Source organism: Neopsephotus bourkii, unplaced genomic scaffold (genome assembly GCF_033783945.1).
Source record: "Neopsephotus bourkii isolate Nb327-2 ecotype Australia unplaced genomic scaffold, CSIRO-AGI_Nbou_v1 NB_1474, whole genome shotgun sequence".
Taxonomy (NCBI): Eukaryota; Metazoa; Chordata; class Aves; order Psittaciformes; family Psittacidae; genus Neopsephotus; species Neopsephotus bourkii.
In genome coordinates, this window is record NW_026901950.1 from 109,748 (window position 1) to 125,859 (window position 16,112).

The 16,112-nt window shown below is 56.9% G+C and overlaps 2 protein-coding genes across 2 annotated transcripts in view; both read left to right on the top strand.

Moving 5' to 3' along the window:
- The first annotated feature begins 41 nt into the window (after nt 1-41).
- Nucleotides 42-14,499, top strand: KIFC3 (kinesin family member C3). The gene is given in 22 exon segments (XM_061369083.1): nt 42-189; nt 1,680-1,825; nt 3,480-3,627; nt 5,360-5,556; nt 7,511-7,576; nt 8,190-8,333; nt 8,418-8,657; nt 9,332-9,424; nt 9,426-9,500; nt 9,580-9,733; nt 9,791-9,921; nt 10,023-10,134; nt 10,346-10,527; nt 10,607-10,712; nt 10,843-10,888; nt 10,890-10,954; nt 11,563-11,702; nt 12,271-12,400; nt 12,494-12,723; nt 13,292-13,426; nt 13,760-13,868; nt 14,365-14,499. Coding segments are annotated over 22 exon segments (2,751 nt in total). The 5' UTR covers nt 42-113; the 3' UTR covers nt 14,391-14,499.
- The window catches only part of CIAPIN1 (cytokine induced apoptosis inhibitor 1), a 135,845-nt gene continuing 123,953 nt past the window's right edge, over nt 4,221-16,112 (top strand). The window contains exon 1 of the mRNA XM_061369078.1: nt 4,221-4,237. The gene's annotated coding sequence lies outside the window, so the exon portion shown is untranslated. The remainder of the gene's footprint in view (nt 4,238-16,112) is intronic.

A 16,112-nucleotide genomic window follows, 5' to 3' on the forward strand; every position in this document is an offset into this window, starting at 1 on the left:
CGCGGTTCGCTCCAGCCCGGTCCCCTGGGCTCTCCCGGCTGGGAACTGAGGCAGGCTGAGATGTCCTTCCTTGCGCTTATCCGCAGAGGTGCTGTGCTCAGGACCCCCGTGCCATGATCACATCCCGCACCACCCGGGATCCGGGATCCGCAAGAGCCTGCTGGAAGACGAAGGACCTTCCCCGGGACGGTGAGTTCAGCTCACGCCCTTGCTCACGCCTGGGGAAGGAGAGGCCGGGAACAGGCCAGCCTGCATTTTTCACATTTCTTTCTGGATGAAGCTTGGGATTTGATAAATGGAGACTCGGAAGCAGGCGCAAAGGCGTTGGTAGCCTCTGGGGTGAGCAGAGAGGGCGGCCTTCACCTCCCTCCTAGCGCTTCTGAGCGGGAAGCTGGAGGAGAAACGTCAGGATTTAGCACGTAAATAGGAAATCGGAGCGAGACGCGGGGCCCTCGCTTCTCCTCGGGAGGCTCCTCGGGAGGCTCCTTGTCCGTCCCGGTGCACGGAGCCCGGAGGTGAGTTCAGTCGAGGTTTTCTCTCTGGGCTGTTTCAAGGCGGGCGGGTGGCTGCTTGCCCCGACCTGCAGCCGTTTGTCTGGAGCAGCCCTTCCTGCCGCCTTGACGGGTGGTTTTCGGCAGAGGGGGAGGCTGGAACCCCCTGTCTGAACTTCTTTCGCTGTTGGCTTCAGCGTTCTCCAGCCCGATGTGCTGGCAGCCGCTTATCTGTGCGCTGCTTCTTCCCTGTCATTGTGCCCAGCCCAGCCGAACACTGATTTCCAGTGGTTCCTCTGTGTGGTGGCTGTTGCTTCCCATGCCAGGGTGAGGGTCGCATCACCTTTATCCGGGCATTCTCTTTGGAAGCATTTGATTGTCACAGCGCGTACGAAATGTTATGGTTAATTACAGGGCAGGAAGAAGTCCAGCGCAATCGTCTGACTTCATCAGCACGTATCTCCCTCCAGGTGCTGCTTCCACCTCTGGCCCAAGCTCCTCCACAGGATTTTAGGGAAAAGCCCTGCATTGGTGGAGTTTCATTTGTGGGTTGTTGTTTTCTTCCTGCCTACCAGAGGTGCCATTTGGATGCCTGCGATGGTGGCAGATGGGGAAGGGGCACAGTGTCCCCAGGCAGTTCCCTTTGGGATGTAGCCCTCACCAGCCAGTTTTCTCATAGCAAAGGAGGGCACAGCCACGGGTAAAATCTTCAAGCTCTGTTTTCCTTCCGTGCAGCTCAGAATTGCTTCCCTGTGTGCTTTTGGGTTTGGCTGCATGAGAAATGAAGGAAATACTTGGGAGCAGTGGAGGGAGGTAATGGCAGGGTCCATCCGCGTGGCTTTGGTGATGCAAGGTGGCGCTGGCAGCTTTTCCGAGATGGGGTTGTGGGAAGTGGAGAGGCTTGGCGAGGGGCAGGGGTGGCATGTCCCCAGTGAGGGACAGATCTGCTCCTGCAGAGAAGTGGTTGCTGCAGCCTGAGTTGTCATTACCGGTTGTCTCCGCCCCCTGAAGGGCTAATTTTTCTAATTAACATAATTAATATTTTCAATAAGACTCATGCACTGCCTGTGTCACCCCAGTGCGGTGGTGGCAGCGAGGAGGAAGAGGTGAGTTTGCTGAGTGAGGCTGAAGGCCGTGTCCCTCTGGGGATCTCACGTTGATCTAGGGATGCTTTTTGCCCCATATCAGGTCCTGGGCGGGACACGCTCATCGCTGGGAGTGGAGCAGACGCCTCTGCCCAGGTTCCTCTGCTGCCTGCCCTGGTTCACCGTAAAATCCTCAGCGTGAGCTGGCCGGACACTCCGAAGCCCCGTGGGCTCTGCCTGGCTCTGCAGGTGAGGAGGGCATTTTGGGGGTGGTGGGAAAGACATCCCACATCCTGTGGGGCCATCCCTCAGTGGGAGCTCTCCATTACCACAGCCAGTGTCATGCCCCAATACCGGTGTCATGCACCTGGAGCAAAGCTGCTGCCTGAGTGGGGAGAGAGGAGTATCTCCAGGAAGCCAGAAGGAAGGCATCAAAAATGGCTGGGGAGCAGCCCAGAATAACATCTTCTGGGTCACTTCTGGGTCATGTGGGCAGGAGAGCTCAAGGCAGATAAGAAAATGCAGCATCCTGAGATGGCATTTGCAGCGAGGTGAAGGAGGAGTAAGGCTGCTGTGTCAGGGGAGAGTCAGGACACTGCGTACTGGTGTTGATGCCACCACTTCATCCTGGGCTTCGGGCAAATAATTTAAATTCCCCTTCTTTGACAAGAAGGAAAACATCTTCTTATCTCACAGCAGCCTTGACAAATTCCCTCCAGCAAAACCCTCCGGAGTCTTAAAGGTAGAGGCACAGCAGACATGCGTGTTCCAAATCACTCTCAGATACTTTGGATGTGCTGAGTACTCATCCATCTGATGGGGTGAGGCGGGTTTCCTGGCATCCCTGCCTGCAGGATGAGGCCACAGGCTCTGAGATAAGGTATAAGTTTGAGCAGGGCAGGGAGCACCTTCGGGAGCTCGGCTGATCTGCAGTTCAGCATTCCAAAGGTACCTGTGCTACTGTGCTTTTATAAATAGTGATTAAAAAAGCAGGTTTATTTTTCTTTCCCTGTGAGCTGGTGATACATCCGATAGGTACAGAAATTTGGAATCTTCTGTATATTCCTTTCCCTTTTTCTCAGTTTCTTTGCATTTTTTTTTTGAGCTGTGCTGTGTCCCACAGGGCATGGTGTTCCCACCTGAGCCATGGCTCACCAGCAAGCAGCTTCACCTCCAACGCTGCCTGCAAGCCAGGGTATGGCGTTTTTCAAGGCCATAGAGAAAAAAATAGGTGCTAATCAGAGTAACTGCATGAGCAAGCTGAGGGAAGAAGACGTTTGTGGGGATAACTGAAAGAAACATTGTAAGTCCATCACAGCAGCTTCTCAACACTGAAATCCCTTGGAGGGAGGGTTTCCCCAGGCTCTCCTGTCCTGTCACACAATCCCACACTGGTTTGTGTTGGAAGGGACCTTCAAGCTCATCCAGTTCCAACCCCTGCGACAGACAGGGACCCCTTCCACTAGAGCAGGTTGCTCCAAGCCCCTGTGTCCAACCTGGCCTTGAACACTGCCAGGGATGGGGCAGCCACAGCTTCTCTGGGCACCCTGTGCCAGGGCCTCATCACCAGGGCCTCACAGGGAAGAGCTTCTGCCTAAGATCTCATTGCAATCTACCCTCTGTCAGGTTAAAGCCATTCCCCCTTGTCTTATTGCTACAGTCCCTGATGAAGAGTCCCTCTCCAGCATCCTAGTAGGCACCTTCAGATACTGGAAGGCTGCTATGAGGTCTCCACGGTCTTCTCTTCTCCAGGCTGAACAGCTTCAGCTTTCTCAGCCTGTCCTCTGCAATGTCCTCCTTGCTCTCTCCTCCTGGCCAGCCTGGCAAGATGCCGCTGCCAGATCCATGTTGTGCACAGCTGCTGCATCTCAGCTCCCCATGCTGTTTCTTCCCATGGACACAGGCCGTGCAGGAGGCATCAGAGCAGCAGCGGGAGAAACGTCAGCCCTGGGCCCCGACACTGGCCTCCAAGGAGCTGCTGGCATCTCCCTGCACACAGGCAGCAGCCACCCCAGGGCAGGCAGCCTCCACCATGGACCTGGAGAAAACAGGTGAGGGGGAAGCGGGGATGCAGTGGTGGGCACTCGGGAGGAGGGATGGAATGGGATGGGATGGGTGCAGGGAACCTGCCAGCAGGTACCAGGAGGACCTCTCCCCTTTTGAACTGGGGAGATATTGGATGTTGGTAGAAATCAAACACTAGCCAACTGCCAGGTGGCACCAGGCCACCGATGAATTATTTAACAGGGTGAACAGAGCTGGTGAGCACCAGCAAAACCTCCCTCCTCTGAAGGAAAATGTAATGCTGGGGCTGGAGAATCTGTCTAGCAGCTCCTCTCCCTAGGATGCTCTCACAGGAGGAAGGTGTTAGAGGAAGGAGGAGCATGTTATCCGTGCAGGATCACCCCTGCTTGGCAGTTTGACTTGAAGCTGGGTGTTGTGGCTTTGAACCTGGCTCTGCCTTCCATCCCAGGTTTGGGATGAGGGTGGATGATGCGTGCAGAGCCCTTGTGCCTCCTGTAATCTTGTTTTACCCCTGCACGTTCCCCAGGGGGTGACAGCTGGCATTCCTGTTAACTTTAGAAGTATCAGGGTAGGTTTTGTGTGTGCTGGGTTCAAAGGGAACATCGCAGTCCTCTGCCTGAGCTGGGCTGAGCTTTTGTTGTGGACAAAGCAGCTGGTGTCTGTTGTCACACTTTGAGGATGTTCAGCCCAAGTCAGGGACACAAACCCCAGCAATCGCTTCCACAGACATTGCCGGGTAAGTCCCATGGCATATAGTTGACAGCAGAGTCATGGTTCGGTGCCAGGGTTTAATTTTCTGTCCCCTCTGCTGGCTCTTTAACTCCTTTGAAAGGCAGCAAGTCTGATTCACAGACAGAGAAAGTCTTGCTTCTTGTATTGAGGAGGTTTCCTATGAAGCACCCAGCATCTTCCTGCAGGTAGCAAAGCAGTTCCCAGCATCACCTCCTGCCTTGAAAACCTTAAGGTTTCTGGTGGCAGCAGCTGAAATCCATGGCAAGCAGTGAAGGGTGCCGGGCAGCCAGGATCCTGGCCGCCACTCTGCCCGCTGCAGTGCCTCATCCCCACATTGGGAATGAGTCAGGCCAGCTCATTTCTTCTTGGGAACTACCAAGTCATTTAGGGATTCATTTGGCAGGCTGTGATGTACAGCCAGGTTGGCTCCTGTCAGCACCGGTGTTCCCATTAATGCACAGAAAACCATGTTTAAAGTAATAGTAGGAGGCTGGGAAGCTGAACGCACGAGGATTAGGCAACACGGCTGAGCAGGGTACCCATCTCGTTTTAATTTGGCTTCCATTACGTTTGTGTTTAATGATGCAGTCTTTAATAACATGATCACATCCTGGTTTTTGACCAGCACCTGCTCATTCAGTAAAGAGGATGCCGGCATGAATCAGAGCCACGGTGAAGGCGGTTGTTATCTGAGTGAGGAGGCATGTGATTGGGCTGGGTCACAGCACGGTGGCCTGGACAGACACTTGGTATTACAGCCTAGGATGTTCTGCTGGCATCAGCATAACCCTTTGGAACCCACCCTCTTCCAGGGACTCACACTGTTGGTGCTTCTGCCCACAGTCAGCACCATGGCATGCAGGATGTACCTCCTGGCACATCGCTGCTCCCCGTGGGACTGCTGCAAGTCCTGTTTCCTGCAGTCCCACCTCCACTGCAGCCCCTGGGATTCTCCCCATAGCTGGTATCCTGTTCCCCAGGGAGGCAGCCGGGTCCTGAGCGGCTCCATCTTTGCTCCCACTGCAGGAGGGAGGATCTGTGGTGGGAAACGTGCCAGCCTGCCAGCGTCCCGGCCCTTCCCGGTGATCCAGAAGGTGATGGCCTCCATGGCGCATCTGCAGGAGGAGAAGCTGCGGCTTCAGGAGCAGCTGCTGGGGCTGCAGGAGAAGCTTGCTGCCCGGGAGAATGACGAGCTTTCCCTGTCTCTCCAGCTGCAAGGCCAGGTATGGTGGCGACAGGGCAACACAAGAGAGTCCATTGGGATCCCCACCTTCAGGCTGTGGCTTGGCTGGAGCACTGTGGCTTTCAGTTAGTGACGGTCATGCTTGGAAGGAGCGTGGGACCTCACAGAGCATTGCGCGGGGATGAGCTGGGTGCTCATCAGCTTTGGCTGCACCTCCCTCGGGATGCTTGCAGCCCCTTGTTTGATGTTGTGGTGACACTGGGATGATGCTGGTGAGGGCATGTGGCTCCTTGGGTATGATGTGGTGAGGAGGGAATCAGGGTCACAGCCCTGTGGCCACCGTCCAACCTCCCAGAGCAGGACAAGTTCATTAGACTGATGAAGCAGATTAATTTTAGTGACTTTTGAGAGTCAGGAGGTGGAAAGTGAATGTGAAGGCATAGAGTTACCTGCCAAAGGGGACAGCGTTTCGGCTGCCATCACCAGAACCCTCCTCAGGTCCGTCCCACACCACCGTGACTGCATCCTCAGTGTGAGGACCTGGGTCATCTCAGGGAGATAGAAATTCTGGCTGCTCATAAAGGCATTTGCATGTGGCTGTTGTGGAAGCTGTTACAGTCAGGTTCTGCTTGTTCCGCGGGTGTCAAAAAGGCGGAGGTAATTGTCCTGCGTTTGGTTGGCATACTCTGCATGACACAAGCGTGAGCACTGGCAGGATCCGGCCCCGCGCCATCCAGTTCAGCAGCCGGCACAGAGCAAAGTGCCGACCCAAACTTCCAAAGCCTGGGCATGGCTGGGCCACGGCTTCAGCCAGATCCAGCTACCAGGGAATCCCTGTCGCCTCCAGAGAGCAGGATGCAGCTGGAGATGCCCGAGCAGGTAGGCGATGGAGGTGTACTTTGGGGTACTGCTGGCACAGGGAACGGTGGGCAAGCTCCGGCGTGTGTGTCTAAAAAATGCCTTAATAATCTGCCTTCCTGAGCATGGAAATGGGGTTTTCCCACTCGGGTGCAAGGCTGCTGTACACGGCACACAGTCAGGGTCCTCTGGTGCCGCAGGGAGCGGTTCGCTTCCCCTGCTTGTCACCGTGAGCACACAGAGCTTTCCCGCAGGACCCACGCTCCTTGCTGATGGTGCAGGCGCTGCCCCTGTCCCTGTGAGGGTGTGCCCTAATAACTGATTGTCATTAGCTGCAGCACTACGTCAGCACATCCACACCGTGATTAGAATCATAGAATCATAGGATCAGCCTGGTTGGAAAAGACCTTTAAGATCTTCAAGTCCAACCATTGCCCAGCACTGCCAAGGCCACCACTGACCCATGGCACTGAGGGCCCAATCTATGCGGTGTGTGAACACTTCCAGGGATGGTGGCTCCACCACTGCCATGTGCAGCCTGTTCCAATGCCTGAGCACCCTCTGGGGAAGAAACTGTTCCTAATTTAGTATCCTATTAATCAGGCATTCCTAAATGATGGTCCATGGAGGCCGGTTGTTGGGATGGAGCAGCAGTCTGCCGTGTCCAAGTGAGGGGTTTGCTGGGGAGCATCCTCCTGTCAGACTCAGACGTGGGGACTTCTGGAAGGGTTCCTGCTTCCTCTTTCTCCAGAGATAACTTTCCTAGAAAGAAAAATAGAGAAGGCAAAATGGAGCTGCGTTGCAGGACGGGTGCTCCAGGCTCTCGAAGCACAATTATGGATAGGTTTGTTTTCTTCCTTCTCCAAAGACGCTGCTTGCTTTTTTTTTTTCTTTCTTTAATAATGGTTTCTGTTAATGCTCAACGTGGACAAATTACACACATGGTCAAACAAGGTCGAAGCAGGCCTTTCATTAAGGCTCGTTTTCATCAGCTCATGTGAATCAGGCGCTCAGAGCAAGGTGGAAAATTAAGGCATAACAAAAGTGCGAGCCAGACTGGTGGCCGGCGCGGCACCACGGGGTCTCCTCCGAAAGCTGCTGAGGTGCCTCCCGGTTAACCCTGCCTGTGTTGACAGGTTGAAGCTCTGAAGGCAAAGCTCCTGGAGCAGGCGCAGGAGATCGGGCGGCTGCGCTCGGAGCTGGTGAGCTGCCACCACACTGGGGCTGAGCCGCCCCTGCCCTGAGGGATGTGGGGAGGGCCCAGGAGGATTGAAACCTCGCCAAGGTTGCAGTTCAGACCCTGCAAGCTGAGAAGGACAGTGAGGGGTGGGAGTCTGTGGGATCTTCTGTCCAATGCAATGTCACAACTGGTGGCTGTCGCGCAGACAAGGCTACCCCCTCCAGTACTGTCACCCTGCAATGGGAAGTGACTGATTCTCTGGGGGCTCTGACATGGAAGGTTGGGGCTCCCCTGATGGAGGAGCTGGGGGTTCCCTGGGGGCAGCAAGGTGGAGGGATTTATCCATGCAGTAGGCTGGGGGGGGGTCTCCTGTGTGCAGATGAGGTCTTCCCGGGGTGCAGCAGGCTGGGGTTCCCTGAGCATGGCAGGCTGGGGGATGCTGCAGGCTGGGGGGTGCTGCAGGCTGGGGGGTGCTGCAGGCGGGGGGATGCTGCAGGCTGGGGGTGCTGCAGGCTGGGGGGTGCTGCAGGCTGGGGGATGCTGCAGGCTGGGGGGTGCTGCAGGCTGGGGGGTGCTGCAGGCTGGGGGATGCTCCACAGGGTGCATTGAGCTCCCGCTCCACTGCCCCGTTGCAGGGCAGCACGGATGTGGAGAAGCACCGGGACCTGCTTGTGGCTGAGAACGAGCGCCTGCGTCAGGAGGTGAAGGTGTGCGAGGGGGAGCTGCGGGAGCTGCGGCAGCAGCAGCAGACACCGTGCCAGGACTGCGCTCACCTCCAGGTGAGTGGCTGGTGGTGGTGCCTTCGCGGCAGGGTGATGGGCACCCATGGGTGACGTGGCCTTGTCTGTGCTGTTTGGGGCCAGGAGAACGCGGGGCTGCAGGAGCGGCTGTCCCAGCTTCAGCGGGAGGCGGAGGAGGCGCGGGCCAAGCTGGGGGAGCTGGAGCTGGAGGTGCAGCAGAAGACGAACCGCTTGGCCGAGGTGGAGCTGCGGCTCAAGGACTCCCTGGCGGAGAAAGCCGAGGAGGAGGAGCGGCTTAGCCGGCGGCTGAGGGACAGCCAGGAGACCATCGCCAGCCTCAAGTCCCAGCCCCAGCAGATAAAGGTGAGCACTAAGGGGCTCTCCATAGAATCACAGAATCTCAGAATCCCAGACTGGTTTGGGTCAGAAGGGACCCTAAAGCTCAACCAGTTCCAATCCCCTGCCACAAGCAGGAACACCTTCCACTAAACCAGGTTGCTCCAAGCCCCATCCAACCTGACCTTGAACACTGCCAGGGATGGGGCAGCCACAGCTTCTCTGGGCAACCTGTGCCAGTGCCTCACCACCCTCAAAGGAAAGATCTTCTGCTTAAGAGTTCATCTCAGTTTCCCTTCTGTCAGGTTAAAAGCCATTCCCCCTTGTCCTGTCCCTACAGCCCTTGTCCAAAGGCCCTCTCCAGCTTTCTTGTCAGCCCTTGTCAGGCACTGGAAGCTGCACTAAGGTCTCCCCAGAGCCTTCTCTTCTCCAGGATGAACAAGCCCAGGTCTCTCAGCCTTTCTCCAGAGCAGAGCTGCTCCAGCCCTCAGAGCATCTGATCCATATCCCTCTGATCCATGTCTCCTGGCTGGGCAAGGACAGCTAGACTGGCACCTATTGGTGCCTAGTGAGTGTCCTGAAAGTGTCACCCATCCCTGTGCACGTCAGCACAGCATGATGATTTCACAAATGAGCCACAGCTGCATCCTTGGGTTCTTCATTCCCAGTATACCCAATCTCAAGGTACTTTTCCCACACAGTACACCATCAAGATGGTGGAGGTGGAATCAGCCAAGGCCAAATAAGCCCTGTGCAAGAGCCAGTCCCTAAACCAGTACCTGCAGGAGCAGGTGGGGGGTGCAGAGGCAGGTGCTGAAGGAATTGGAGCAACAGCTGCAGAGCTCCCAGCAGACAGAAGCTCAGCTCAGAAACCACCCAGCCTGGCTCCATGTACTGCGGTGTGGTAGTGGGTGGTCATAGCTCACATCACCCTCCTTGCTCCTCTCCCACCCAGATCACGATGTACGAAGCTGAGCTGGAGCAAGCCCATGGGCAGAGGCTGGAGGATACGCAGGTGATGGAGGAGGAGGAGAACCATGCCATTGAGGAGGCGTTTTCCCATGCCCAAGCGGAGATGAAGGCAGTGCACGAGAACCTCGCAGGTGAGCCATTGCTGGGGTGTTGTGCCACATGCCCCACCCCCTGCCTCATGCCTGCAGGCATCTGGACCAACTTTCTGACGATGCAGCCAGCACTGCGCACCCTCACCCACAACTACAACAGCCTGAAGCAGCAGGTCTGAGACTTCCCCCTGCTCCTCCAGGAAACCCTGCGGAGCGCCAGGGCCATGGTGAGACCTTCCCATCCCCAGGGCTACCACCCCATGCCAGTGGAGATGCTGGGGGAAGGGGGGGGGGGTGTCACTGAGCCACTGGTCTCCATCCCCCCCAGATCAGCCAGGCCATCGAGGAGGTGCACAGCACCAACTAGGAGCTGCTGTGCAAGTACCGCCACGAGCTGCAGATCCACAAGAAGTGCCACAATGAGATGTTGCAGCTCAAAGGTGTGTGTCCCATCACAGGAGAGCATGTCCCTGAGGGGGGGACAGGGGAGCACCACCCCACTGCGCCCCAGCACCATGAGGTCCCTCTTAGGGTTGGCGATGAGCTGCATTGGTCGGCAGCACTCAGCCTGCCCAGTGTTTGATGGTGAGGGGGGTGGCAGCAGAATGCGATGGGGCTGACACCATCCCTGCATCCCTCTCCTTCTCCAAGGAAACATCCGTGTTTTTGGGCGGGTCCGCCCCATTACAAAGGAGGATGGCGAGGGTGCAGAAGCAGCCAACGCGGTAACCTTTGACGCCGACGATGACGCTGTCCTGCACCTCCTGCACAAGGGGAAGCTGGTGTCCTTCGAGCTGGATAAGGTCTTCCCCCCACAAGCATCACAGGAGGAGGTGGGTGCTGCTGTCCATGCTGCCCTTGTGATGGGTGAGATACAGCCACCTTCTTCTGACATCCCCGGTGCCCCTCCAGGTCTTTCAGGAGGTTCAAGCCCTGGTCACTTCCTGCATCGATGGCTACAACGTCTGCATCTTCGCCTATGGGCAGACAGGGGCAGGGAAAACCTACACGATGGAGGTGAATTTGCCTGGCTTCGCATCCCCCCCCTCCCTTGGCTCCCACCCCTTCCCCACTCTCACCACCCTACCCCAACAACGATAAGAGAAATAGGGGAAAAGAGTCCCCCACAATACCACCCCAAACAATCAGAACACCAGCAAACCCACTGACCAACCAGCGTGACCCCCAGCTCCTCCTCAGACGTGCGGGGCAAACCGGCAGACTGGGACATGCCACAGTCTCAGTCCTCCCGACATCTACAATACTCCCTCAGGCACGAGCAGGGCAGAAAGCCCTAACGGCCACCAAAACTCACCTTGTCATCACCCCACACAGCACTGCACCAGCTACAGAAGACAAAAAATGACTGCACAGCTAAACCCAGGACTCTGTATTTACCTGTGCAGGGGCAGGCTAGGGAGGTTTTGCACTGCCCTTCCAAACGCTCTCCCCAACTCTGCTACTCCTCCCAGCCCTCCCATCACTCCCAGGCACTGATGCGGTGGTCAGGGCATCCCCCTCTCCTCCCTGCCCCTTCACCCCCCCCCAGATGTTAAAATTAGAAATAATGAACTGGGAGAATGAGAAATCTTTTGCTCCCCAGCCCAGCTGCAGGCAGGAGGTGCCTGGAGGAGGCTGGGAATTCAGCCATATGGATAATGGGGATGGCAATAAGTACTAGGTCTGGGTTGGGTGGTAGTTGGGCACATGGGGAGTCAAGAGCCATGGGCTGTGACTGGGATGTGCAGCATCCTGGAAGGATCCAGCTGATCTGGCAGCCTGGGCAAACAGCTCTGTGCAATGAGGGGTTGTGTGCTGGAGGGGGCCCAGCACTAGTCACTCCCCCGGGATGGTAATGGCTATAATGGATACCCCTTCACCCAAGGACCTGCTGGGGAAGGAGCTAAAGGAGAAGCTGGAGATCAAGCTGTGTCCTGATGGCATCAGGCAGCTCTATGTGCTGGGGCTGACCAAGTTCAGGGTGCAAAGTGTGGAGGACATCAACAAAGTGAAGGGGCGTGGGAGGAGGCACAAGGGCACAATCACAGTCACAGACTGGTTTGGGTTGGAAGGAACCCTAAAGCTAATCCAGCTCCAATCCCCTGCCACAAGTAGAGACACCTTCCACTAGACCAGGTTGCTCCAAGCCACGTCCAACCTGGCCTTGAACACTGCCAGGGATGGGGCAACCATTGGGGGGTTCTGTGATGTGTGGCCCCCCTGTTTGGGAGTATTTCTGAAACACTGGAGAGCAACAAAGATTAAAATAGGTCCCTGGGTGTGATGTAATGGTCGCTGTCCCTTGGGGTGACCTGCAAGGGGTTAAAAATAAAAGTGTGGGGGGCAGGTGGCTCCTAGAGGATTAGCAGGATACCAGCTGTCACCACAGAGCCCTGCCTGTCACCCTCTGCCTTTCCTGCATCAACCAGGATGAGACCTGACAGCAGTCATCATCCCAATAGACCAGGCACCTTGTGGGGGGCTGTTGCCCGGGTTACAGGGGATTTGTGGTGAGTTTGGGGCAAATTTGACCTCACCCACCCCCCACTCCATCCCATCTCCCTGGATTCCCCCAGGTCTTCAAGTTTGGCCATGTCAGCTGTGCAACAGAATGCACTAACTTGAACAAGCACAGCTCCCGCTCCCATGCCCTCCTCATCATCACCGTCCGCGGGCTCGACCGCAGCACAGGGCTGCGTACCACAGGTGGGTCCCGGAGCAAGCCCCTCACCAGGGCATTGGGTGCCGAGGGGGTGTGTGGGGCTGATGACAGCCATGGCCACTTGTTTGTGTCCCCAGGGAAGCTGAACCTGGTAGACCTGGCAGGGTCGGAGCGTGTGGGGCGGTCGGGTGCAGAGGGCAGCCGGCTCCGCGAGGCACAGCACATCAACAAGTCCCTCTCTGCGCTGGGGGACGTCATCTATGCCCTGCGCTCCCGGCAGGGACACGTGCCCTTCCGCAACTCCAAGCTGACCTACCTGCTGCAGGACTCGCTCAGCGGCGACAGCAAGACCCTCATGATGGTCCAGGTGGGGCTGGGCTCCCGGTGCCTGTCGGTAGCAGTATGGGGTCTGGGGATGGGTTTGGTCCTCGTGCTGCAGGAGGCAGTAGGGATGCTGGAGGCTGAAGAGGGACCAGGCTTTTCCATGGGGTCTGCAGTCATGGGGCCAGGGGAAGCTCTGTTGCTGTCTCTGCACCCCAGACGAGGCCAAGGGATGGGGGATGAACTTGGAAGATGAACTCCTGCCCTCCCTGCCTGCACATGGTTGCTGGCTCTATGCACACCATGTCTTTGCATGTTGACATCTGCCCGTCCTGTCTCCCACTGGAGGATGCTGGGCTCTGGCAGCTCCTCCATCCTTGCCCTGTGATTGCCTCCTGCCACCTGCTGCAGCTTTTCCTGGCTGTCCCTCACGCCAGGGCAGTTGGTGACAGGGGATCTGACTGGGTCAGACACTGGACGGGGCTATCCTGGGAGCAGCGGGTTAATAATAGCACCAGTCCAGGACATGGCGCAGTGTGTTGTCCGGGGTGGGAGGGCAGCCCTGGGGGTGCAGGCAGCTGCTGGAGTGACTGCCTGCTCCTGCCTGTGCACAGGTGTCCCCTGCTGAGAAGAACACCAGTGAGACACTCTGCTCCCTCAAGTTTGCCGAGAGGGTTCGCTCTGTGGAGCTGGGTCCTGTCTCCCGCAAGGCTGAGCTGGGCTCCTGGCCCAGCCAGGAGCAGCTGGAGGTAAACCAGGGGCTGCCCCTCCTCTTCCTTCTCACCCCTGTGTGTGTATGTGGGGGGGGTCCTTCTGTTTTGCACCCATATGGGTCCCAGGGCTGTTTGCTGTTGGGTCCCCTCCACTGGGGATCATCATTGTGTGGGGCACAGACTGTCCCTAAGCAGTGGTATCTGGCCAGTGCTGCCACTTCGGCTCTTCCAAGCACAGTTTTACAGCAGCCCCATGGTACCCCCAGAGCACAGTTGGACACCACGTTGCCCATAAGCCCATCCCTGTTCTTTCACTCTGAGGACTGGCACGGGCTGACCCTGGGGCCGTACCCCTTTGTCTCCCCCCAGGGTGACTCTCCGGGGACCGCAGCACCCCTTGGCCGGGCCCACATGTCCCCCAGCCTGGGGCACCTCTCTGGCCGTGCCGCCTCCATCCGCAGGAAGCTCCAGCCCTCAGGTGGGTGGTGGGACACCTCAGCTCTGCTCCACACCCCAGGTACCCTGCCAGAGCCCCCCCATCACCATCACAGGCACCTGCCCCCAGCCTCCTCCCAGCCAAGCACAGGCAGGCAAAGCCAGTGGTGGGGAGGTAGCTGATTTGTGATCAGCTCGTTATCTGTTTGCTAATTAGCCACGGGAAGCTTGGTTATCACTTCCCCACGAGCGCACCACTGTGCAGCTGCAGCCTGGGCTGCCCATGGGCTGAACCTTTCTCCCTTCAATTTCAGCCTGAATTAGGGGCAGCCGTGGCTGCCAGGTGAGTGCCTGCGGCCGGGAGCCGGTGGAGGGCTCTGCTTGGCCTCGCACAGGGCAGGGGCGCCGGGCTCTGCCGCTTGCAGGGTGCTCATGGGGTGCTTGTGGGACCGGTGCAATGCAGCATCTGCTGGAGTGCTGCCAATGGGGCCAGGGTGCAATGGCCATACCCCCTGTGACCCACACTTCTCTTCCTGCAGGGAAGCTGAGGCCTGTGCCACTGTGACAAGTGCCAGCCTCGGCACCAAACCTGCTGCAGGACTGGGCCCCTCATGTCACTACTGAGACCCGGCTGCTCAGAGACATGAAGGCTTTGGTGCTGTTCCCTTGCCCAACAGGACTCGATGTGAGGGTGACAGCACCTCTCACATGAGCAGCACAGTGCCAGCATCTCCCAGCAGCCAGACCCCCATCACAGGGTGGGGACAGCGGTGCTGGGCAGGAATCTGCCCCCTCAGACCCTCAGTTCTGTGACCTTTCATTGTCACTGGATGGATGTTTTTAGTCCAAGTGGGAGCTCCTGGGTGCTCCCTCCATCTCTCCAGCTTTTTTTTCTAGTTACCTGGCTGGAGAGGATGCTCAGAGCCAGGGGAGCTTCTGGAAATGGCTCTGAGGGCCCAGCCTGGGCCTGCATCAGGGGAACTGCCTCATGTCTTGCAGAGCAGTGCTTCCTCTATTTTAAGCTAGAAAACAAATCCCAGAAGCTTCTTTCCCTGAAGATTTCCCAAGGCCTGTTGTTGCATGGCGGCACCCTGATGCCTGGATGAGCCAAGCTGCCATTGCCCGTGGTGCTGGTGCTGCCCTGGCACAGTGGTACACAGCGCCAGGGTGGGTTTAGCAGTCTCAAATGAAGCTATTGTAAAGTTCTTTACCAGTTGTCTTGTCAAGAGCGATCACAGCGTGGTCAAGATGAAAGTGTTTGAAATATTTATACCCTGTTTACATGGTCTTGGAATGCAAAACAAGCAGAAAACAAACAAAAAACCCCTCCAGCCCAAAAACTGTTTGCTTTACTTATGGGGATGGAGGCTGGCAGGGGTATGGGAGGAGGTGGCATTGCCCCTCCGACAATGAGCACTCACTCTTGGGTATGCTTTCTCCTGTTGCATATACCCAACTGGCTGCACTAATGTTCCTTCCTACTGGCTCCCCTCCTCTTGCTCTTCCACAGCATATCCTATTAGAAAAAAAAAAGCAAAAAAGGGAATAATAAATCTAGCCTTTTTTAAGATTAGATGTTTCTATGTATTTTAATAATAACAAAAAATCCTGTTTTGTAACAAAACTTATTTCAAATAAAGTGTTAAATCCAGTCCTCCTGTGCTGCTGTTGCTTCTGCAGCAGGATGGATGAGTGCTCCCTCCCGTGGCACAGCATCTCCCTCAGAGCTGGGAAAGCCCATGAGGGGCATCCTCCTGGAGCTGTGCCTGGGAGAGCCTGGCACCACAGACCCCAGGCTGGAGCTGCCCACCTCCCTTCATTACCAGGGGATGGAGTTGTCAAACACAAAGTAAGCCCCAGCACTGCAATGTCCTGCTGTACCTCATGCTTCTCCCCACTGTGGGGACTGCTGGGGGCTGGCATGGGGCCTTATCACACCCCAGCTGGGCCCAGGCGTGGGATCGTCACCAGAAAGGCCCTGGGTGAGGCAGCAGCAGTGCATGCAGGACACACACACACACAGTACACAGCATCTTCAGCCCCGGTCCTGCTGTCCTGTGACCACACATTGCCAGGGCCTCTTGCTGCATGAGCCACCTTCAGAGCCACAGAGGAGAGCAGGACACCCCCTCACTCCCAAACCTTAACCACATTTGGGTGAAGTATCGGCAAGATTGGGATTGGCTTTATTTTTTTTTGCTCGACCACACAAACCTCGTGAAATTCAACAAGGCCAAGGTCCCACACATGGGTTGGGGCAATCCTCATCACAAACACAGGCTGCGGG